This window comes from Notothenia rossii (assembly GCF_949606895.1).
Source record: "Notothenia rossii genome assembly, chromosome: 2".
Classification (NCBI taxonomy): domain Eukaryota; kingdom Metazoa; phylum Chordata; class Actinopteri; order Perciformes; family Nototheniidae; genus Notothenia; species Notothenia rossii.
The window spans coordinates 27,369,515-27,395,271 of record NC_136904.1 but is presented as its reverse complement, the minus strand read 5'-3'; the positions used below and the strand labels follow the sequence as shown (position 1 = coordinate 27,395,271).

Genomic DNA, 25,757 nt, shown 5'->3' with positions numbered 1-25,757 from the left:
TTCATGCTCGGAAGCAATAGGATTTTAGTTAATGGGAGGCGTCATAATAGGAAGGTCAGACATAATTCTCAGGTTACCTCATGCTTTGTTCTGCAGAACAGAAAGTACGGTAGCTTGAAGCTCATTCGGGAACAGCAGCCACAGCATTTTACCACTGATTCAAAGTTCTACAAAAATTCAACAAAGAATCCAAGTTAAGCCTAACTGATTAAAGTTTAACGTGACAAAGATTTAAACTTGTTAAATAGACGACACCAGTCTCAGATCTTTGCCAGACTTGAGGATCAGGTTCAGATTCTAGTCATAAAATGAAACATGTTCGGTGGCTAATTGTGAGGCTTCCAACTGGTTTGGGGCCAAGAGGTCATAAATCTCATGCTTCAAGATAACACACTGTCCACTGCGACCAAAGAACACCAACCTCTCAATAATCTTCAAAATCAGTTAATTAGGTCATTTGAACTTGCTGTTATAATTATCAATTTTAGCATTTAATTTGACAGCATCTTCAGAATCAGCTGAGGTTATGTAATTGTTTTTGAAAAATGGTCCAGTCAGTTTGGCACTTCTACTAGAGCTTTAAATATAGCGGTATATGATTTGTGCTTCATTTTTACTATGTGGGTATGTACAAACTAGCTGTGTCTACATAGCCACATCATACTGGGGGTGTCGGTCCATAAAAAACATGCTGCAAGGGAAGGATAGCTATAAAGAAGAGAAAAAGGAAATGTGGCTTTATATCAGGAGCCAAATAGCTTTCAACACCCAGACTGACCTTCAGCTTACACAGAAGCACGCGCACACACACAGATACAAATTATTACAGGATGTGACCATAAACCATAATGCACCTCCCTTATTACAGGGAGTGAGCCTTGGCTTTATGCCATTTTAAATGTCACAGGCTCCTCCACAGGGAAATGAATGATCAAACTGTATCGAGCACAGCCTAGCATATAGTCTACAAAGCCAACGGTAAAACGGTCTGGAGAGAGAAGCAGCATCATTTGATAACTGCTAAATGCATCCAATAATGTTCCTCCATTTGTGGGTGTTCTCCCTTTCCTTTCAGGCTTCCATTGCTGTAAGATGCAATATTCTGACACTAGCAGTAAGGAAAAGGGTCTGCTAGTACTGCAGATCCCACAGAAAAGAGCAAAAACACAAGACTGCAGAATCAGTCCGCTCTCAGCTCATTCGTCCTCATCCCTATTCACATAAAAACATAAGCAGCTTCAAATCAAGCACAAATGCAGGAGAGCCTCAGAACAACAACAGCAATAACTTGCGAGGCAATTAGACCAAAATATGTTTCATCACCAGAGTAACAAATTAATGTTCACTTGAGTGTTTTTTTACATTGTGTTTCGTGTAAATGTTACTTAACAATAATAGAGAGATGTAATATGTGGAGATAAAAGCAGTTCTGTGTAAGCATTTTAACTGTATGCATTTCCTAAATTGACCGCAGGAAGAGTGGTTGTTGCCAAGGTAACAGCTAATGGGGATTTAAATGAATAATAAATAAGGAAAGCTTGGACTAAAAACTCCAGCTAGCATTTGACAACCTAATATTTAGAGAGTAATCACAGCTATCACAGACAACACAACACGTTTGCAGAACTTGCTTGATGAAACAATCAAAGCAGCCACACATTTCCATTTGTACACATTAATCTATAGGCACTTTCTAACACATGAATGTTCAACGCTAATAAAATGAAACAACAATTGAGCATGGTTTGTATTGAAGCGGAAAGTAAGGGTAACAATCCAGGGAACTAGCCTTTGCTCATTCTGACGAGGCATGAGATGGTTGGCAACGCCAGCGACAAGAGGAACTTGTCGATGTAAGCTGCCGGGGGAGCAAAAAATACTTGTGCTAAGCCCCCCTGAGTAAGATGAGCGGCAATGCCTTGACCCGTGAGATGCAGTGGGAATTGAGGTGGAAGAGGGGACGAGAGAGCAAGAGAGTGAGATAGTGAAAAGCTAGCTGGTGACAGAGGAATCAGACAGGCTGGACTGTGTAAGTCCAGTGGGTCAGGATATCTGATCCAAAGACCGGACTAATGTGGACCACAGGGGGAAAGGCGGGATCAATGCACACGAGACATGGTGAGTGAGGGAAGGATGATGTGTATTATAAACAGATATCTCATTCATTGAAATAACCCTCACCCATTTAGCAAATTTGTTATAATCTTCATTCTTATTATTCGATTCGACATTTTTAAATGGACCCCAATTCTGAAGATATCCCTGCTTCTTGAATTACATGTTTTCCATCACCCAGTCTAGAATGTAAAGAACTATCAAATGTCTCTGCGCATTTGTATTGGTTTATCAATGCTTTTAAATGTGAATTTGTTACATTATGTAAGGGTTGTTGGGTTGCTTATGTCAGGATGTTTACTGTGAGTTTAACTCAAATATGAGCAGCAGTGTGTGTGTGTGTGTGTGTGTGTGTGTGTGTGTGTGTGTGTGTGTGTGTGTGTGTGTGTGTGTGTGTGTGTGTGTGTGTGTGTGTGTGTGTGTGTGTGTGTGTGTGTGTGTGTGTGTGTGTGTGTGTGTGTGTGTGTGTGTGTGTGTGTGTCAGAGAATAAGTATCAAATTACATGACAGAGCCAGCACTGTTACAAAACCAATCAATGCACACTACATGACAGAAGCATGCAATGTTGCACACATGCAGGATGCGATGAGACGTAAAAACAATAGCTATAATAAAAAAATAGCTTTTTAAGTGAAAACATCCTAGCCCACATTTTTTTTGCAAATTTGTTATAATCTGAAATACTTTTTAGGTAATTTGACTTGGGACACCAATGCTAAAAATCAGTCTGGTTTTTGAATTACATATTGTGTTTCACGCAGTGTAGTATGTACAGAATCATCAACTGGCTCCGGTCTCCGTTTGCAGGGGTTTGTCCATGTTTGTAAATGTGAATGTGTTACATTATTTAAGGCTTCTTATTTTAATCTTAGTACAACTAAAATAAGAACAGCTGTCTCCAGGCTGCACGCTGAACAGTTGTGGGATCGTATGTGTGTTTATGTCTGGCTAAGAATAAGTATCAGATTACACGACATAAAGCCAGCACTGTTACAACGCTGGAAGGCTGTTTGAGCCAATACCATTTTGAAGGAAATTACAGAAGAATTAAGATGACCTATTTGAAGGTATTGCCGGTTTAATTTATATATAGATAGTATAAATGCAATGTATTTGATAGTGCATCATCTTCTTTTAAAGAACAAAAATGGAGAGCTTATTATTTGTCCCCATGGGGAAATTCTGAGATAAGTAAAAGTAACAGGCGGAAGGTATCCCTTATTCATGGTATTACATTTACTAAAAACAAGTTCAAACAAAGCCATATTTACTAAACCACCGGGTGCACAGGCTGCTGTAGGTTTAAATGTTGCGAGTAAAGATTCCATACAGCAATCTGTGCCTACGCCAGCCTGTAACAATGTGTCAGCAGGTTTCATCAAGTACAGCTTTTTATTCAAGACAATGGTACTGCCAGTTAGATTGAAATGTATAAACACAAAATACTTCAAAATAAAATGAGAGGCGTCATGAGTGGCCTGTTTTTTCACAACAAATCTAGATTAGAAGGAAAGTGGAACATATTGATATCCTCCAAACCCGAGACAAAGACTTTTACAGTATTTACAAACTTCTTAGACATCGTATATCACTAATCAAACTTAACTTCACTGCTAAACATCTGAAACAGTTTTCCCTGGCAAGTCAGTCCTAAACTTCTCAAACCTTTTTATATATTCTATATTTTCAAAACAATTGCAAAAGGTCAGAATCTCCATTTATTTAAAAGCCTTTCTGAATCGACGAGTAAGATCTGAAAGAGATCTCTGTAGGTCGACTGCATTAAAAAATCCTCTATAGTCTCCAGATGCTTTTGAAATATCAACAAAAGAGCTTGTTGGTACATCATTTTGCAGCAGCAGCACTGGCAGCAAAGGGAAAATGCATTTGAGTCCTATTATAAATCACACAATACAGCTACAACATTGCACATCCAGGCCTAGCTTGTCCCCCAGGCAACCTGACAGAAAAACCCTGTCTTTATAGATGGCTCTCAGAGAGGATCTGTACACGAGTATGTGGGAGTACACTCTATGTGTTTGTGATTTTGTTTTATTAATGAACACATCGTAATCAGACCCTGCGCCTAGTGATCAGTCCTTCACTTTTGCAGGCTCATTTGTGTATGTGTGGGTGCACATGCATGCAGATTAGATAGCTGATAATAAATGAGAAAAGAAAATCCCTTATTTTGAATATGCTAATGGTATCCACTTCATTTTACATTAAATGAGTAGGACTTACAGATCTTGTGCTTCCCTTTCATGGGGAATTTCACCAGCATCTCCTGGGCATTGGTGCAGATGAAGACGAATGGGGAAGCAGACTCCTCACAGGTATTAGGGAACTGCAGGTGGGGGAAGAAAGGAAAGAACAGTTTAGCATCACCTTACAAAGCCCAGCCATATTGAGCAAAGAATAATGTTAATCTCACGATGCCTGCCCGCTATCACGGTCATGAATCATTCAGTGAGAGTCTGGGTTCCTACATCAAGCGAATTGTCCTCCATGCCTGATGTAATACTACATGCCCTGAGAGCAACTGATAGTTATTGGTCTCTCTGGGTTTTATGCACTATAATTGCACAGCTAATGATGCAGTTGCTAATGAGAGCAGTTGCACCACTTGCGAGCAGCAAAGATGAGACAACATTCATTACAACCAGTGCCAAAATCCAAGTCTTTTTTAGATGTAGACATACACACAGAAAATAATCCCACAAATAAAATTGTTAAAACCATGTGTGAAATATTAATGGTTTCTTCTTGTAATTACAGAGAGCATCGTTACCTTCCAACATTTCATAATTTATTAAAAGCATACTTCTAAATCTGCAAAAACATCGCATTTAACCACATCCATGACATATTTATGCGGACCATAAAACATAAGCCATTCCTCATCCCTATGACGCAGAGGATGTTTTACAGCACATCATTGACAGCCGCCCACAGCAGAGGGCTATAGACTAGAGAAAACCTCTCTTCCCCGCTGTTATTGATTGGTCTCTCAGGTGAGAGTATGGAATTGACTGACACAGTGACAAAAGAGTCATCTTTCCCATCACTGGCAGCCAAAGGCTCTCAGCTCATCCAATTTCCTCCGGCGCTATCAGATAGTGGCCATGATTGCATCTAGCCAGCCAGGAAGCGGCTCTTTTCATGACAGCAAGGTTTTTCCTCTCCTCTCCTCCCCCCGGTCTTATTCATAGTCTCTCTCAAAGGAGCACTGAAGGTTGTGACCAATTTGGGGCTTTTAAGGGAAATCAAGAAAATCTGCAACCCATCTGTATGGTCTCTGACAGACTGGGGAGAGATGATAGAGATGTTTATTTCAGACGACTGTCCGTGTTGCCTGGAGTGTAATACACCGGTGAGTGATAAAATATGTCAGACACTCAGAGTGGGTAGATATTTGTGACGACCCTAAAAGAGCCCCTTGATTCTTCCTTCCAAATGATGCAGAGATTCCAATTAAATGATGTCTTGCAGTCTAGTATCCTGTTTCCAATATAGAAATTCCCCTGACAACCCTTGAACCAAATGATGTGTGATTTAGTATGGGTTGAACAAGATGAAGCTTGTGAGTCCACAAATGTAGTGTAATGGGATATGGCTGGCAATGTTCTATATTTTTCTATGTGTCATAAAATCCCACGAAAAGAGTAAGAGGTACCATGTGGAGTTTTCTTGTATACAAACAAAGTTACTGTTTACATTTAGTGTTTTGTGTGAAGTGTGAAATCATTGGCAGCGATGTACTTCACGACTGCCACATGCTAATGTGCTTCTTTTAGCACAAGAACAACTAAAACAGATAACCACATTGGAAAAAACTAAACATATCTTTATAGAGATGATACTGGTAAAACAATCTGGACAAGATACCTTTGAAACCAACAATGGAATCATCTTATTTTCGTTCTGTTGACCATGTAGCTTAAGCATGATATAGTCTCATCAAGTGGGGGGGCGTGTGACGCAGTGGGTTGTGCGTTGTGGTTCAGATCAGGGGGGCACAGGTTCAAACCCCACTGCAGTCAGCATGTCGTTGTGTCCCTGGGCAAGACACTTCACCCCAAATTGCTCCTGTGGTGATTGTCCACAGTATTGAGTATGTAAGTCGCTTTGTATAAAAGCGTCTAACAAGTGACATGTAGTGTAATGTAATCAAGTGAAAATGATATCGATTAACGGTTTGACCCATTCATCAAGGTAACTTCTCTGTAGTTAAATATCATTTGAAAATGCATATATATCAATATATTTGTTATGGATTATAGGCCAGACAAAGTGTTTTTGACGAGTGTTTTGAAGACATGACTTTCGAACATATGATGGGCATAGTTTACTCATTTCAGATTTTTAACTCGGATGTTAATCGTAAAAATAATTGTCCGATTTACAAGGGTGACTTTTATTGTGACGAACATTAGCACTTCAATTTGTGTTGCCTGTTGTGGTGCGTAGTGCACTAAATATCTATTCGTTTGCAATGGAAACTGCACTAATTACTACTTTTTACATAATGTGCGCTAAACACTTTTAGCACACATTTAGCTTTTTGTCAATAAATAATCTATATACAATGTGAGCAATTCAATAGATGAGCCTCTTTCGTGGAAAGCAATGGCCTCGGGCTGAGTTGGTTTTGTTGTTGACGGAAAGAAAAAACTAAAATACTTCCAGACAATCACTGTCTTCCCCAATACATACAACCCAATTCAGTTCACAACAACTGAGGAACTCATATCCCACTGTAGCCATCGGCTCCAATCAGATTAGAAAGAAGGAATAGCTTATTTTAATACCTAGTCAGAGAGGAAATGAAAGGAACTGTTAAGACCATGAATGTATTCTCAAATAGCATACTAAGGTAAACAGCCTAATTGCTTCTTCACTTAAATGTCCATGTAAGACACTTAGAATGAAACATTAATCCAGAGGGATTTAACATTGAGCAAAGTGATTACTTTTAAAGCACCATCGGTCATTTGTTGGATTTATACAAAGTTGGATTTAACGCTTTAGTTTACCAGTGATTCGATTGGACCTACAATTGTAGACCCAGATCTTGTGTGAATGGCAGTGACATGGGATGTGAGGCAAGGCAAGGCATGTGTTAATCACCCCTTTCAAGGAGTAGCAAGTAGGACCTTGTTACACTTTCCATATCATTTTAAACACGTTACAAATCTGAACCAGTTTAATAAGCAGAGACAGAGAAAGAGAGAGAAAGGGTGTTAAAACAATCCTATTGCAACCACAGTTATTATCATACCAGCACATCCTCCATACACTTTTAATTTCATTAATGCTAAATTTCGAATAAATGAATATAAAAGAAGGCAGCTGAATTTGCTGTTATAAGTTAAATGTTGAAGCTGACACGAAATCTTGTGGATTCACTGTGAGGAGACCCGTTAACTAACACTGATGGATTTAAAAAACAATTTTTCCCTAACAGTTATGTAGCTTGTTAAAGGACAAATATCTTGCGAGAATGCAGCTTTCTTTTGTTATTGTCTTAATGTAGTTGTAAGGGGCATTAACGCAAAAGACCCCTGCGTCTGAATGACGGAAAGAATCACTTAAACAGCTCGATGAAGCCCAACATATTTCCTCAAATACCATGAGAATAACTCTATGACCTAAGAGAAATCATATTAAAAGCGCCTGGATTAGAAAATCTATAATAACTAAAAAGAGAAGACAGAAGTGATTAAACATCAGAATAAGAGATGGAAACATAATGAGTTAAGCCTAATTTAAGATCATTACCAAAAAATGTAATTACACAAGATGGCTGTATCTTCTGAGGTACTCAAGGAAACAAAATGGTGGTGGTCTTGCTAAATTCTGATTAAACGAGCGTAGCTGTAGCCGGAGTTCGAGTGTGTTCATGTGAGACCTGACCAGTTGCCTTCCTCTTTCATCCTCTATTAGCTAATTAGCATTTAAAGCAGTTGAATGTACTGCTTTGCCTCACCAGCTCCCCCACCTAATTGTTTCCATTCCATGTTAATCAAAAGGGCATGAAACATTGTAGTTGTGTGACAAGCAGGTTTGCTTAAGCCCTCCATATTCATCAGGAAGGATCTAATGTAGTCAGAGTGGACCTGCTTACAAATGAAATTAAGGGTGCGCTTGTTGAGAAACACATGCGCGGAATTAAGAAATGTGTTGAGAGGAATTATGTGAAAACTCTACTGGTGACTATGACCGTCACACTGATTTCAGTTAAAGGTGATCCGAGTCTTTAGTGGCATGAAAGGTCTGGGTAAAAGCCCCAAGGCAATCTGGGTAGAGGGACCAATGTGTTTGACATGAGAGAGATCTGAGGCTGTATAGTGTGACAGGTGCATTAATGCCTCAGTGCTTCAGGCCAATTTACTTTGAGTTAGGAGTCAGACGATTGTGAGACAAGGACTATGCACTTTCTACTGCTCATAAACATTGCTGACAATTGGCTCATGTTCAACACAAAAATGCCTCCTCTGCATGGCTGGCTTCCAGACTGTGTTCAGGAAATAAAGACAAACACACCTCCACCTTGATATTCATGTGTTTTAACAAGGGCATTTATCATTTTAGTTTGGTACGCCAGTCACTTTTCATTTGCATAATTCAGTCATGTACTTTGCTGAATTCAAGGAATAAGTTGACATTTTTTGGAAATGTGCCATCTGCCTAAAGTTTGAAGCTACTGCTAGAAGCCATTACATTTAAATAATCATCAAGACTAAAATCAAGGGGAAACAGACAGCCCCGACATCCAACAAAAAGAAATAATTGCTTTTTTAACCCTTTGTTTACTTTGTGTAATGCGTTTACGCATTTCTGACAACTTGCTCAACCATTGCAGAACGTACAAAAAACACCATCTCTGGACTACATCTTGATAATTAACATGGGATACTGTATCTTGTTTTTAATCTTTACAATAAAAAAACAATGAGTGTGCAAACAATATGTTGTGGTTTTAATTGACAGTTATGTGTTGAGCAGTCATTTGTCGTCCTTATCTTAGAGCCAAGCTAACCAGCTGCTGCCCCGGTATAGCTATAGATTAACCACACAGACATCGAAGCGTCTAACGATCGGCATAAAGTGAATACGCTTATTTATAAAGATGTGGAGCTTTTATTTTGAAATCTTAAAGCTATATGATATGTATTTCCGTAGTTCATTTTCTGTGCATAGACAGTACAAATGTTTTGTATTTGATTAGATCTTGAAAATAAGTGTTTACACAAATCATTTCATCTAAAGAAACATTTTGTTTGCAGCAACGCTTTGATAATATGTGCTAAAACTGAGAGTTATGGCGTCAGCATGCTGTAAATAAGGATTCAAAACATTACAATAGCAGCGCAGCTGAAAGAAAACCTGCACACAAAATACTAAGCATGAAAATGAAGGAGACGAACATTTCATTCAACCTCATAGCTTCTTCAGAGACCGTCACTTCAATAAACTGCCCACAATTTAATTTGCTGGGATCAAGCCAGAGGGGATTCAACATAAAACCAACTGTAATAACATGAAATTAACAAGTTCATTGGAAAAAGTAAAATGGGTTGGCAGGGCAGAGGCTGCTGGAAGCAAGCCTTTGGCTCTGAAAAATAACAGTGGCTTAGAGGGCAGCGAGAGGGCACAGCGGTCGTATTGCTCTTATCATACAATATTTTAATAAAGCAACACACTGAGGTCTAGTCTTGATGAGTCTTTCATCAGCTGTCCTTCCTCAACACACCATCTCCCTTCTATATGATATACTATTCACCACAGTCCAAAATACCATGAGTTCCTACCAACATTTGACGACATCGACATCCATCTTGATAAAACCAACTAAAACAGAGCCAGGGTTTGACAGCAGGAACACAAACCTTTGAGTCCAAGCTTGTCAAGTAACAGCTCAACAAGCCAACACTGTTCCCTCTCCTCTCTCTACAATGTCTCTCTCTCAGGCTCCTTTCAGCTGCTGCCGGCAATTAAGGGCAGCAGAGACAAGTAATCTCCTTCTGGGCGACAGGGCCAGACCAGAACAGGCATGTGGAGTGGGCTGTGCAGTCGGGGGGGTTGGGGGACTGCGAGGCTGGCCCCAGCTTCAGCCCCAGCCAGGCCCTGCTTGGCTGCACTCAATCTCAGCCCAATAAAAAGCCCTTCATTGGCAGGGTGCAACTGAGCCAGACGGGCTGGGAGCATGTGGCTTTTAAAAATGAGGAAGGTGGAATAAGGGGGAGGGAGGCAGGCAGGCAATGAGAGGGGGGAGAGCCAGAGAGTCAAAATGAGGAATATGATTCAGTAAGAAAGAAGGATAATAGGAGGAGAAGAGGGTAAGGTGAGGGAGAAAACACAGAGATGTTTGATGGATGGGGAACTACACAAAGCCGACTGTGTCTTCGCAGAAAGGACACTGTTGAAATACTGCTTAGCCACTTCTGTCAGGGCTGCTCTCACCCTGGGAATGGAGAAACCGATGGGGTTTCTCTGAGCTATGGGTTACATGTGGGAGGTGAAAGGGTGTTGTTGGGAACTGTATGCAACAGCAATCGTTCGCCAATCGTTCTTTAATCTATCGTGTTCACCAAACAACACAAGCCTGTTTCTGGCATTCATTAACGCTCAAACAAATGCAGCTGCCCTCAGGAAACTGTACTGAAACTGCCTTTCAGCTTTTCGCACGCACCGAGCGTGTTATTTGTTTTTCCATCCCTGCACAGCACAGGACCAGAGCAGACGCAGACAACAAAAGACATGCAAACATGTATACGGTTCATGTGTGTAACATGTATCACTATCCATAACACTGTCCGCACATGCATCTACACATCATATCCTCCACAAAAAAGGGATTTTAGTTAGTCAATATGTGTTGTTCACTAAGAATAACCAGCTTAAGAAAATGTACTAGTTTATAATCATAATTGTGTACATTATTTAAAAAAGTGTTACCATACGTTACTTTTAGGTGTGTGCATTTTAATACATATTTATTTTGCAGTTGATTGGAAAGTTGTTATCTGGTTCAAGTCAGATAATAAAGCCTCTATTTGCGTCAGCAAGGGTCAATGTTGCACTGTTAATTGCCAAATAATGGACAAGGCTTTTGTTTACCTCGATCGAAGAGGCATTTTTTCGAGACAGGCTGTTTGACAGACGGGTCTTTTATTCTAATTCCCTGTTTTACGTCTTTGTTTGATCGTATTTTAGTAAGAATCTCCCTGTTTTCTGATTTCCTCCCATCTGCCGTTTGCTGTTAATGCAAACTCATTCCTCCATCTGTTTCACATTAAAAGCCTTCCAGCACTTCAGCAGGAATAATCTTTTCACGTCACATTTACTGTGAAACATCTGCAGGAAGTGTTGCGTTTCATTAAGAGCAGCTTCACATCATAAAAGGCGGCAACATAAAGTTGACCAGAATGAATGAAACGGTGAGTGAGAACAGCATTTTTGGTTTTAAATTTAAAAAAGAGCAACAACAGTATCGCTTAACCGCTTTATATTTTAGGTATAATATATATATAATTTTGGTGTAAAGAGGAAATCCGGGCTGAATTGATCACGGCACCAATTATAGTAAATAAAGCACTTGTGTTATGCTTAAAATGTCTTCCCTTTGGTCTTCCCTTTGGTCTTTTCTTGTTGTACCATTTCCGTAAAAATCTCAGTACGTTGTATAAAGGTATTGGTAAAATATGTTGATATATTTTAAGGTTTATTGGTCCAATAATTACTAATGAAATTATTCTTATCATTGTTTAGCCATGTCAAAATATAGTTGCCTATGGTAACTGCATCAATGAATATAGAACAGCTCAGGTGGATAGAAATAATGTGTTGACTGGTTTATTCATGGTAACAAAGAGACTCAACTACAGGGTATCAACGGATCATGTAAACAGCTTAACACAAACAGGATCTCTACTGGAATATGGCAAAGAGCCAAATTACACCATGCATTTAAATGTAGCCAGAAGCACAATTGATTTCATTTTGCGTTTAGACTTCAGTTGAACATTGTGTTCTGTTTCTCAGCCACACGCTGCCTTTCCTGGAAAACAAGGCCAAATCATCCCGCATGCAATTATCTTAATCTTTATTTAAATTGCTTTTTCATTAACTGGACACTCTTTTTGTGGTAATATACATACTATAATATTTGCATAATGATTCATAGAATTCAAAAACAAGTCCAAGCCTAGTGACAAGTCATTTATATGATCATTAGTAATAACTGCGGAGTTCACGCCTAAAATACCTTTAATTAGAGCATACTATCTTCAGCTGATGAATTAAAAATCAATCTTAACTATAGCTGAAATCATTAGTCATGAATCAATTAGTCTAGGGCAGTGGTTCTCAAACTTTTTCTGTCAGGCCCCCCCTTTGGAGAAAAAAAAAAAGTCAGGCCCCCACCAACACAAATAGTCAGGCTCAGTGGCGGCGCCAGAGATCTATTTTGGGGGCGCTGTGGGGTAGCTTGACGTTTCATAGAGGGTGCTCAAACATTTAGGGTTTCCCATTAATTTACCGGGCGCTACAGAGGAATTTTCTACTGCAACACTCCCCACGCAAATAAAGTGTACCCGCAACTGTTACAATGAAGGCTCGATAATCAGCTCACGGTAGGTGTAAGCAGGGGTAAAGTGCTATTTTTATAGGTGGTGTGTGGACCTCACATACGGGGGTCCGGGGGCAAGCTCCCCCGGGAAGATTTATTTTTAAATATTGAAGTTAAAAGCATCAATCTGGTGCACTTTGAGAGCAAAATGAAGAGATCTATGGATACATCTCTCAACACCCATTTGAAACAGAACTGTAAACAGATCTACTATTTCTTTATGGATATTTTACAAATCACTCCCCTTTTAAACGTTATTCTTTTTTTACTGTTATATAGTATTTCATACCTGTTTTTCATTTATTCCCTTATTTTTTTATAACTATAATGATCATATAAACGTGTGCCTCGCTCCCCACTTTGAGAACCACTGGTCTAGGGTCAGAACATTGATAAGCAACTATTTCGATAATCGGTTAACTGTAAAATAATTTTTTAAAGCAAAAATGTGATTTACTCCCTAGGTTAAGCTTTTCAACAGTGATGATTTGCTGATTTTCCTTGTCTTATTTGAAGGGCTATGATATCTGTGAGATTTATAGTAATAGGGATCGCGAAATGTACTATAATCTGACATTTATCGACCAATAATTAGTTGACTAATCAGGAACATTTTGGCAGAATAATGTAATTGCAATCTAAAATAACTTAACTGCAATTCATGTCCGTCTGCACACTTTTATCTTTAGCTACAGGGACCTGCCCAACGCATTCTCAGACACCTTTTACAACCCCTTTAAAATGTGGAAGCAAGAGGTGCAAACATATGTACACTGTTGCCTATAAAGTTGGAAGAATTTTGTTTTCAGACACACTCCTCTTTTTATTCCTATGTAATTGTTACTTTTAAATGTTGAGATTGAGATTGATCAATAATGTGTTGAGAAGATATACACTTTATCTATCAATAATGAATCACATCACAATCATTTCATGAGAAGAGGTAAAACATATGTTATTCCACCTTGGACAACACTGTACCTTTAGCCTACAAGGACAAAGGCTTTGGATCAGACTGGTGTCATGTGACATGAACACAAAGCAGCAATAACTTCACCTTCTAAACAGGCAGCTAGTGGAGCTCACTTTGTCCTTTTCATTAGAGTGCAGGCACACTGCGCTGCATGGAGATGATTACAAATCTAACATACTCTTTCACCTACAAAATCAACTGGTGTCAAGTTGAAGAGTGAACATTCATTATCTAGGAGTGTCCAACACTGGCTCCTGATATTTTACATTATTAATAACCGAGAGAGATGTTTCATTATTGGAAGCTCCGCACCAGAGCCATGATTTTCAAATTACTGCCACAGAGTCAGTCTGCTCTACTGCAAACACACATTTCCTTTGCTGTGAAAATGCAGTTTCATTACAATTAAAAGGTCACCTTACACATTTTGCACTGAAAAACATATGTACGTGTATAATTAATGTCAAAGTACAAACCTACTTATGTCATTTGTATATCAAAGTACACATTTAAATGTTGTTTGTACTTACAGCAAACTCCTGTGTCTTTTCTAATCAAACTATCACTCCAATGTGACATTAAACTACCAAGAGAGGAATCTCAGCAGGAATCACTAATATGAACACATATGCTTTTCAGTTCAAGAATCATCTCTGCATGTCAGCAATTGAGGCTTCATTATTGTCTTGATATAAATGACTTCAAGCTGTCACCATCCCGCTTTAATAATTCCATGGGAGAAGTATTCCATTTATTTTTGCGACTCCCTTGCTTCATAAGCATAACAATTGCTCTGCAAAAAAAAAGACGTTGGTGAAATCCCACATTGGCCTTTTACTGTAGCTAGCACCAGTGCTGACAGGTGTGGTGAAGTCATGTGTTTTCACAGAGAGATTCACACAGACTTCCTCACTTAGCTACGTTCCACTCTCCCAGCCATGTTTATGACTTCACCTCCTGCAGTGGCCCTCAGGCTAGAAAAAAACAAGACTGCCTCACAACATTCATTTTTTAGACTCAACAAGCTAACTGCTGGAACTTTCCAAGGAGAAAGGCTTTCTCTTGTACTCACAGTTAAGTTCCTGTTTGCTGAGTGACTCTTACAGAACTGAATTTTAATGTCAGTAGAAAATAACCTTCTGAAAAAAGAAAAAATACCTTTTAAAACAAAGGATGAGAAAAAAGTATGCATTGTTTATTAAAGTGGTCTAATTTAACAAATCCCAAAGACAAAAAAACCAGTAGATTACATTTTAAGTAGTTATTATAAGTTGAAGTATAAGACAACTGCACAGCTTTCAAAGAAAACCACACAGTCAAACCTCTCCACTTAGTATATTCCTTTACAACAGACACAGGCACACACACACACCAACACACAGCAAGAAACCCTGCAGACAATTACCATGTCTGCTTTCAAACCTCGACTTCAAAGAAAAGTTCCAGGGAATCTAAGGCATTAAAACTTCTTATTTTCCACCACAATCTCCTTTTATCGGTGCCACAAATCCCGCTCTCCTTAACCCTGGTGCTGTCAGCAGAAAGGCTCATATTTTAAGGAAGGTAACAAACCACTTCACAGTGGGCATTTGATTTCATAATGTGGAAGTTGAGAAGGACCGGGGAGTTTATTAAGGTGAATATTTGCTTTGATATTCTGACACTGGGGTAGAAACCCCCCCATCTGTGTTCACTCAGCCTCTGTGGGAAATAACTGTCTCTTACCTCCTTCTCTCGAGGCTGGCAATGAGCCCGGATTGAGAAAGGAGCACAGAAGGAAGGCTGTCCCTTGATTCTTATCAAAGGCAAGTTTTAGGTTTCTCTAAGCCCATGGGTTAGTGCTACAGCTTACAATAGATAAGAGGATACGACTGATACGTTTCAACTGAGAACACGTTGAACTGTTAAACAGAAGGTGTTGAATAAGAGCTGTTAAATTCAGCTATACTGAGAAAATATCTTTTTAGGTCTGACAGAATCTAGAGATTGCATTAGAATTGCACTAAAACAGCCCTGAATTATCATAGGCTCTGAACAAAAGATGCTTCAATTGAAATTGACAATTGATCCTTAGTTACCGCTGTTATGCCTTAGGATTTTATAATCTTGTGAACTATTCAATGATACAGAAGCAGATTTATTGCTCGATATTCAAAGTAATTTTTGGAAACAACGGATCATTGATATATAGAAAACAATATTCTAGCGTATTTCAAAAACTTGTATAGTTGCAGCTAGCAAGTTAGCTAGTTTGAAAAGGTCGTTTTGCCTAGTTACGATTGCTAACATATAAGGGCTGTTACGGTTTGTTTATTCGGATCGTACTTTTGCGATACGGCATAATGTCCAGCGCACACAGAATACAGACATTGTAACATGATAAACTGAATGACAGTACTGAATGTATGTAAGTCGCTTTGGATAAAAGCATCTAGCAAATGACATGTAATGTAATGTAATAAACCAGGCTAGCACGTTAGCACAACAAGCATGTAAGCCAGTCACCAATGGTGGGCATAACGCCGGAGGTGAAAAACATTTCTACTTAAATGAATGACCAAACAGCTGAAGCTTTTAATTTAAATTGCACAAAGACGTGTTCTTCCATGGCATGACCAAGAATACAGTTAATCTGCAATGGCATGCGTATCTTTTTAAACACCCATCACAGGCAATGCACAGCTCAAAGATAAGTGTCAGCGTTATTCAAGTAATTATGCTGAATTCTATTCTCGCTACACTGACCTCCAGAAATTTGAGAGGGAAAGAAAATTATGTTGCATGTAAATCAATACTCTACTTCATACACGGAGCCTGCCAAAGCATTTTGATGGCAAATTGCCCAGTGGACCGTGGCAAAAGAGCTTTCAACTATGTGCTTCAAGAAATTTCACTAAATATGCCAAAGGAAATAAATACGGTAGATGAAGCTGGCAGCTAGGGAGTATGACTAAAAATTCCTTATTGATTCTTAGTACACATTTTAATGAGGCCAATATTTGTAATATTATGTTACACTTGCATTGTTTTGCATTTAAATTATGAATAAAGATATTTACACAATAAAACATAGAAATCGAAGGCATAAACATTTCAGCCAGACATCACTACACTAAGGAAAAACACATCATATTTAATGTCTATTCGGCTTGATCCTAAGCAGATACCTTGTGTATACAAGGCAGACTGTGAATTCCCTGATCCCCTAAGCACGTATCGGCAGAGCCTCATTGAAAATAATGATCTCACTCCTCCTGCCATTTACATCGACAGCAGCTCATTCCAAGGCACAATCCTCTGTGTTGTGGAATTAGGGACATTTATTGAGTGAGACTAATGGGGATCATGTAGTAAAGACAAACAACAACAATGTTGTGTATGACTCCATGTCACAGTTTCAATGGAAAAATAAGCTAACCCAAGAGAGAGTATATGAAAACATCTGTCAGACACATTAAGCCCAAGGCTTTAGGATTGTCTAATAAATATAATAAGCACATGTAGTACTTTAAACTACATAATAAAAAACATAAGAGACAAAAACATTATTTTGATCATTCATTTGAATTCAATCTGGTACTCTATGCCTGTGACTTCCAAATCAAACCATTTATAAAAAGGCACTGACAATCTTCAACAACAAACCCACAGCAACAGCTGGCAGCACCGAGCTGGCAGCTTGTGGACACAACCTCTTAAAAATCCCATTAATGTGTTCACAGAACAGATGAACGTAGAACATTTCTAGCAATAAAGTTTCTACTTTGTATTCTACCGCTTCTAGACGATCTCTTTAATAGAATATAAAAAATGTATTTAAAATATTAACTTTCAGAAGGGAATATGCGCTCTTGCACTTTTGAAGAGTAAAGAAAAGAAAGATTTAAAAAATCCTTTCAAATTCATTCATATTTGGTATTCATTTTGAATTAGCTTTTCTATTTTCTGTGATTATATCCTGCGAATAAGTCGGACTCACTGGCTTGATGGGGAATCTTTTCTTTTTAGTTTGTTGCTCACAAAAAGAGAAAAGATTAACTGCACTGGAAGCATGGACTGCCTCCCTCGCCTCACCCTTTTTCCATACTTTCCTCTCCTCTGATGTCGCAAGCAGGAAGTTGCTGAGCAGACATGTCATCCAGCAGAGTACAATTGAGTTTGTAATCTCTGACCCTGCAGTGGCAGAGAGTCTCTCGCTCTCTGCTTCTCCCTCTTTAAGAGAGATACTTGTGGTTATACTGCTGCTGGGTTAGGGATTGGCTGGATAAAGATCTCTTCTCAAATGAACACACACAGTCTAGTGTGACAAAGCAATTGCTAAGGCATGCCTGAGGAATGCTGGCAGAAACACTCAAAAGCAGCTAGACGTAATGAGTGAAGTAATGCGTGTTCTCACAACTGGATGGAACAGGCGTTAAGAATAATGATCAAATTGAGAGCCAACACCGAGTAGCACCATAGCAGGGAAACACGGTCACCCACTGACATTGAGCAAAGTACTTACTGACTGCAGCACACAACCTTCATTCACTTCCTCATTCCAAGCAGAGAACTGGCACAGACACTATAGCCTCATGAGGAGCCATGTTGGGGCATTAACAACAAACACCAGATGTGGAGATGGGAGATAAATGTCAAACATATTTATTCTTTGCTTCATTAAAGCTTATTGAGGGGGGTTGGAGATTGCCTGTGGCAAGGCGCTAAATAGATCCCCACATCAAAATCTACAGGAGGTCTTTTCTTTTCCAGCTTTATCCAAACATTGTTTAATACAGAAATGGCCATTATTTTAAAAAGAGCAGAAAGTAAGAACCAGATGACTGTTTTACAAACTAAAAACAAGATAAAAAGGCTGTTCCTGTTACATCTGCTGGGACAACAAATTGTTAACATGCCTATACAAAAACAGCTACAGCTCAACATATTTTTAACCACAAAATCACAGGCTTTTAAAGGTTGGGCAGGAATGGTTCCAGTTCATTGACTTGATTTAAATCCTATGATTTTCTTTATATCCTCCCTCAGCACATTAAGTAGTATATGGAAGGTCAAATGTGTTTTATCAACAATTCAAGTAAGCTAACAATTTAGGAAACAACTACTGCTTTGAAATTCCGATAGCGGGGAAGCTCGTTTCACACAGGTTAACACATGTCAAAGGAAATATTGGTATAGTAAATAGTTTTTTTCTCATGGGAATCACTTCTTCTTCTTTCATATGTGGTGTAAATGATGGTAGAATTAAAGCCTTAGGAATTCCATCTATATAAATACTGATGTAAGTGAATGCATCATAATTAAATTAAAAGAAATAAGAACACATAATTTATCCTAACCTGTTAGGCCCCAAGCCTGTTTTTCAGGTCTCAGGCTCGAAAATGACATTCCCAGAACAAATGACCATATCTTCCCTTCTAAAAGGGGAACATTAATAATCTTTTTTCTCAAAGTAATGATAAACCTGTGAGTTGGATGTAGAAAAGTCAGAATCAATATAGATCTTTTTATTTTAAAGAAAATTCAGATTGAACATAGTAAAAAACTGTAAATTATAGTGTCCGTCCAAAGATTATTTTTTACTTATAGTGAAAACTACCCTTGGATGATGGTAAGGTAGACTAAAAGCTTTAGGAATCCAGAGTACAACATATAATAAGTACCCTGTATCAAGATTGATGCAAAACAAGTGACATTTGACCTTTTTAGAGAGATTTAGCAAAAAAAAAACACTTCTTGGGTCATTTGGGTGGGTTTTCCATATCTCTGGCCCCCCTTGGTCGATTTTGATGATTGACATCTCTTTCTAACCGTCAGAACCAATGGAATTGAGCGAAAGTTCCACATACACACACAGATGACCAGCTAAGGAGTGATACTGACGCGTAGAAAAACCGGGAGCTGCGCTAGCCTCTGGTGGCTACCATTAGCATCTAATTTTTCTACTCCGATTTTTGCATAAAAATTGAGTTATGGATTATCAATAATGTTTTCAAAGTGACAGACACATTGCTATAACCTATGGATTAACCTTCAGCCGCATTTTTTCTCGTTTTAATGCCATTGAACACGACTTTTGACCAGAATAACATATAAGGTAAGCATATCTCCGTGTTTTGCTACCTAAAGCTACTCGTGTGTTGTCTGTATTTGTTTCCCCTGTCACGAGTTCTGATCGCTCAGTGATGATCCTTATATTTCTATAATCTGTGGAATCTCAGGATGTTATCTAAGATTGTTTGTGCAGATCCAATAAGTATATAGATTGGTATAGCTAGAGTTCTGTGCCTTAATATTTGCCTTAATATTTGTTTCCCCGTGGCTAATTCAGAGGCTCAGCGTTAGCTTTGAGGTTTAAAAAAAAAAAAGATAAGTTAGCTGAGTTTCTTCCTGTTACATAGATATGAAACATTCATAGTTTATTAAATCTTAAGAAGCCCTCAGACACATTTGCTTGCAGATGTTGTGATTTCAGCCCCTTTGGCGGGTCCGTGGGGCTTGAGAGGCTAATGACTATAAACTAATGAGTTTGTATATCTTGTACATCAGATTCCTATTATTGATATTTAATTTCTTCAATGCAACACTAACAAAAACCAAATTGGTTAATTCATATATTGTTGTACCTTTATTGTTATAGTCAATAGTGTTATTCAAACTCATAGTAATAGTGCTTTGAGGGCTTTCCTGTTAATTTTCCAAAGAACTGTATTGATTGCATAATGACTTTGACAATGAGACAAAAAATATTTTACAGCTTAGAAATAAGTCATACATTTAATAGGTCTGATTTAAAAGACCAATAACGATTGCATTTTTCGAATAAAGAAAGATGATTTGAACCCGTTTGGCATTCAGGATAACACTTCATACAGATTAGTATTCAGTCACCTCCCTTTGATTCTTACTTATTTTCATCAACACTGCTGTCTTTTTAGACCATCAAAGCAAACTGTCAGATATTACTCGTGTTGCCTTTTTCTTTGCTACAAGATCCTGTGATCAGCATACAGCAGGAGAAACAAGTCCTGTTTAATGAGCAGATCAAAATGGAGGACAGATAGTAAAAGAGGCTTCACTGTTACCCAAACGGCGGGAACTGTGTGTCATTCGATGAAGTGGTCAAAGGATGGAAGTGTAGTAGGCCATTTCAAATCTGGCAGATGGTTCTATGTATTTTTCATGCTGTTGAAAAACCTGTGACTGAGGTTTGGTTGGTTGTCATCCAGAGCCTGGGGACTCTGGGCTGAATGCATCCTACACACCACTGCAGAATCACATGATGTCTGACCTCTCTGTCATGCCAAACTGCCCAGCAAGGAAAAGGGAGGAAGGGGAGGAATGTGTGACTGAGGGTTGTGCAGAAGGAGATAGCAGAGAGAACGATGCATAGTTGAATCTAAGTGTGCATGTCTGTTCACTGAGCATAATGGGACTTCTCCAGGAACACATACCATTTCACAGCCCTGAACTGTAGAACATACTGTTAGAGAGAAAGTGGGGGGAAATAAGAAGATGGAATGATAGAGGGGGAAGGGAGCAGGAAAAGAGGGAAGCAGCCACTGCTATGGATTCACGCAATGTTACAGAGAAGAAAAATAGCCTCCTTCCTTTGGAATGCATCCAATATATACTTTGAGAATGCGCGTGCGTGCGTGTGTGTGTGTGTCATGCTGGCAGGAAGACTTTCAGCATATAAATATCACATTACCACACAAGGAAACGCAGGCATCAGTCCGAGCTTCCAGCCGGCCTAACAGGCACGGAAGCTCCACTCTGGAGGTCAGAGGGAGAGCTAGCACAAATGGAATTCCACAGAAACCAGCACTTCTTTTAACAGATAAGTGGCTAAGCTTGCAGCTATGTGATAGGCTACAGGCCTGTGGTTTCAGTTATCTGACATGTGCGTGTACATCAACTTTGCTGCAGTCTAAGTACATTATATACTGCATTATTGAGGTTAAATATAAACTCATAAAGAAGCTGAATGATACAATGAAGATCAATATCAAGGAATGGTTTAATACCGAAGGTTAAAGAGATAGAAGTAAAACATAGGCGTCTGAGCACGAATCAATGCAGATGGAGAGACTGAAATACTAGTAAGAGCAGACACAGGGCGACAACTCTCCAACCAATGCAGTTTGGAATGTGAAAGAAACATTTAATGACTCAGCAACCCTGTTATGTTCAAGGGCATATCCAATCCAGACTGGACAATGTTAGAGTTATCATTTACACTGTATGAAGAGAATACTGTTGCATTCATTCACTACAAATATGAATACATATACTATATGCACATAATACTGCTCTAAACATAAACCGTATAAAGACGATACTGTTACTGTATGAGGATGATACTCTCATATACAAATACTGTATGCAGATGATACTGCTACATATTATATTGTAGGCAGATCAAACCATTACATATGTTTATTTTATGTAGATGATGTTACTCGGGCATAATGTATTCAGATGATACTGTTGCATACATATACTGTACGCATATGAAGACACAGTTGTTGAAGGCTCAATGAATGCGGAAAAACTTGCCTTCACTGTCAAAAAAGTTTATTGGAAGATTCTTGTACTTATTGTGCGAGTTGTATTAACTTGTGTAGTTATAATACTATTTTAATGTCAGTAGTTTTGTATTGATTTCATAATTTATGTTAGAAATAGCGCAGTTCTGGGACAGTGAGCCAGCATGCACAATAACAGGACCCTAAAAGTGATACAATCAAATGAAATCCAGCCATCATTGATTTCATTATTTACAAATGTGCTTCTCTCACTGCGAGATGTGCAAATGTCTAAAGAGAAAAGCCCTTTTGCACATTTCTTAGCTGTGATTTTTCTTTTGTGAAATAAAATATGATCTGTGTTTTTGTTCCAGAAAATGTGAAACAAACATCTAGAACAGCTTGGAACCACAGCTACTGTATAAACCATCCAGAACAAGCCATGTCTCAAACATATGTCTGTCTGGTGTGCGTAGGTGTCAGGGGAACTGCTATACGTCAGCCTTCAAGACAGGATGTAAATACAACATGCTTATCTGTCAAACATTAGGCTGCATTACTGTTCCAAAACCTCTCTGAATGTTCCAGATTGCATTACTATGTCAACATTTCATCATCAGGAAATCCATGTAGGTACGGATCACACACACTCCCATTGCTTTCTTACCCTTTAAGTCAATTTGTTTGAATCAATACAGCGCTAGACAGTTCCTGGTGTTGCGCTCAGCATGTCTGTTCAAAGACTAGACCTTTTCTGACTTATGTTCAATAAGACATGTAGCTCTGCTGCTGGTCATATGGTCTTTGCAAAATAAAAATAAATGAGCCCCTTATTTAGAGTGTAGATTGATCCAATCAATGTTTTCACCACAGGAGGAGGTTGATGGTGCGATTTTAGCTCTGTATGGGGTACGATGTGCATTTGCCTATATATATATTATATATATATTTACCAATATAAAGAAGGATAATGGCTCAGTGCATGTGTAGATAAATGCTGCACTCAAAACACAGTGATGCTTTATTTGACGTGTCATTTGTATGTGAGAAGTAAATTATCCGGAGCAAATCTACCACCCTTGACCAGAGCTCTCTGCTTATCCTTTTTAATATTATCTCACTCTGCCTCTTTCAGGAAAACCTCACATCTTTTAATTTGCTACATACCTATCTTTCTCCCAACCCCCCACACTACTTACTTCTGCAGTCGGCAGGCCAGGCGTACGTCTCCACCCATTGCTCAGAGACTGGGGGGTAGGGTTGGAGAGACAGCACACGGATCATAATGGCTGGCCAATTACCAAGAGAGTGGGGGGTTGGGGAGTTGGGACGAGTGAGAGATTATGAGGAGAATGGATCAATACACCAGTCAGTTTCTAATGAGGGAAAGAATTGGTCCAAGTCAAGCAGATGGAAATCATGCTCAGCCTGGGGTGGTCTTTCTACACTGTCCCTCAGCAGCTTTGTGGCGCTGCTTTGTACAACAGCGCCCCAACAGGGCAATGACTTCTATCACACTGGATCAGTGATAGTCAAATATTTACTGCATTTACTGCGTGAATACTGTTTCTCTCAAGCTCTCCCGATCCACCCACATTCCACTTTCTCTAAATATTTCATACATCGCTAGGGGCAGCTTTAGAAGAGCTTGAAGAATAATGGCTGTCTGTCCTTCACCCCCCCCCCCCCCCCCCCCCCCCTTTTAACCACCCACAACTGCCAGCACAGGACAGTAAATCCTACACCTCACCCACTCACCCAGCCCTGTGCGCTACTATGCACTCACACTAGGTGCACTATGTAGCTTACATGAAAGGAAGCAAGCTTACAATTCTAAACAGCTAATAGTCTGTTCTTTTTTTTCAAAACAGTGACTGGAATAAGCAACTGTTCAGTACCATCATCAGGCATTTGGTGCTGTTGTTCGTCTCTGGTTGCTTCACTATTTTCTACATCTGCCTTTCTTTCTTTTTTTCTGAGGGGCCTTGTGTTGGGTGGGGGTGTTATTTATGGCTGCTCTGTGCAAGTGGACACACACACAAACGCACACACATACCCTTTCACAGGATGAAAGGGCAGTCACACAGCCTGCAAACATGATTTTACAGCCCTGGGTGGAATGAGTGGTGGAGGAGAGAATGAGGACAGAGTACAAAAGGGGAAAGCCCTTAGATTTACAGGTCCCAGCAGTCAGAATGCAAACCATGTAGCAACACACAGTTTTCAAGCCATTTTTTTTTTACCCAAACACAGAAATAACATAACTGTCTTTTATGCAGAAAGACATATGTTAAAATGTGTGTGCAGAGATGCATGGATCCACAAATACATCCAAAAAGGCTTTTTTCATGGTTCGTTTTCTTTTAATCACGACGGAAGACAATTTCCATATGTGATTTGTTCCAGTATCTCAATGTCTCATGATTGAATATTAATGTGTGTGTGTGTGTGTGTGTGTGTGTGTGTGTGTGTGTGTGTGTGTGTGTGTGTGTGTGTGTGTGTGTGTGTGTGTACATGTGAGAGGAAATATGGAGCTTTGACGGGTTAGAGTATATTTTGTATTTTTTCATTTCCCTGTTTATATATAATTTCTGATATGTATACGTGTATGCTTCTGTGTGATATGACCACTATGAGAAATATCAGACACCTTATCAAATACGATTGTGTATCTTTTAAGAGATGTTTGCCTAAAATATATGTATAAATAAATAGTTGGCTATTGTGATTTTGACAATATAAGTATTTATGGTAATAATAACAACATATAATTAACTGAACTATACTGTAAGAGGAGGGGATCAGTGGGCCTCAGAAAGAGAAGTCTCTCCCATAGCCAGAGGGAAATCAGGCAAGACATGGATGGCAATGTAATTAAGCAAAGGTGTTGTTCCATTGACATCACATAGGGGAGTGACTGTATACACATGATGACTTAATGGGAAGTGGGATGTTTATTCCAGTTTATACTTGGTAAAACTGCAATTAATTAAATCAATTTGGGTTTAAAAGCTCAAGTAAACATTTTATGAGTCCAAAAAAAAGCAGCAGTGACTGCCTATGAAGCACCTACATGCTTTGCCACATCACAGAGTCAGAGTCAAACCAGAGACCTCGTAAAAATCTGGTTAAGGGTGGTGTTCATGGAAGACATAAAATGAAATGCTTGAGAGGAGCCACTACCATTTGTTTTATTTGTAATGGCAGGCTGCTCTTTGCTATAAATGTCTCTTGTGACTGTGATTCAAAACACGCCTTTTTTTAATAAAAATAGCGGCTGAATCAACATAAAAGGCTGATGCAAATGTGATGTGTATAAGTAAACCATTTTGGTTGGATGTAAGTGGTATAATGAGGGATCGTGTTTCAGTGGATTTTCCTCTGGTGAATACTGCCTCTAGTGGGAAATACTGTAATCTGGCAGAGATGCTGGTGAAAAGGTGCAGCCTGGCCTCTTCTGGTAGGAGAGGCTACTGCAGCATTCTTTAGTTAGAATGTATGGTCAAC

General features: G+C 39.0%; 1 protein-coding gene across 1 annotated transcript in view; it reads right to left on the bottom strand.

Annotated features, from left to right (window-relative positions):
- The window catches only part of trip4 (thyroid hormone receptor interactor 4), a 75,006-nt gene that overhangs the window by 43,875 nt on the left and 5,374 nt on the right, over positions 1 to 25,757 (bottom strand). The window contains exon 12 of the mRNA XM_079666952.1: positions 4,361 to 4,463. Within this exon, the coding sequence (XP_079523078.1) occupies positions 4,361 to 4,463 (103 nt within the window). The remainder of the gene's footprint in view (positions 1 to 4,360; positions 4,464 to 25,757) is intronic.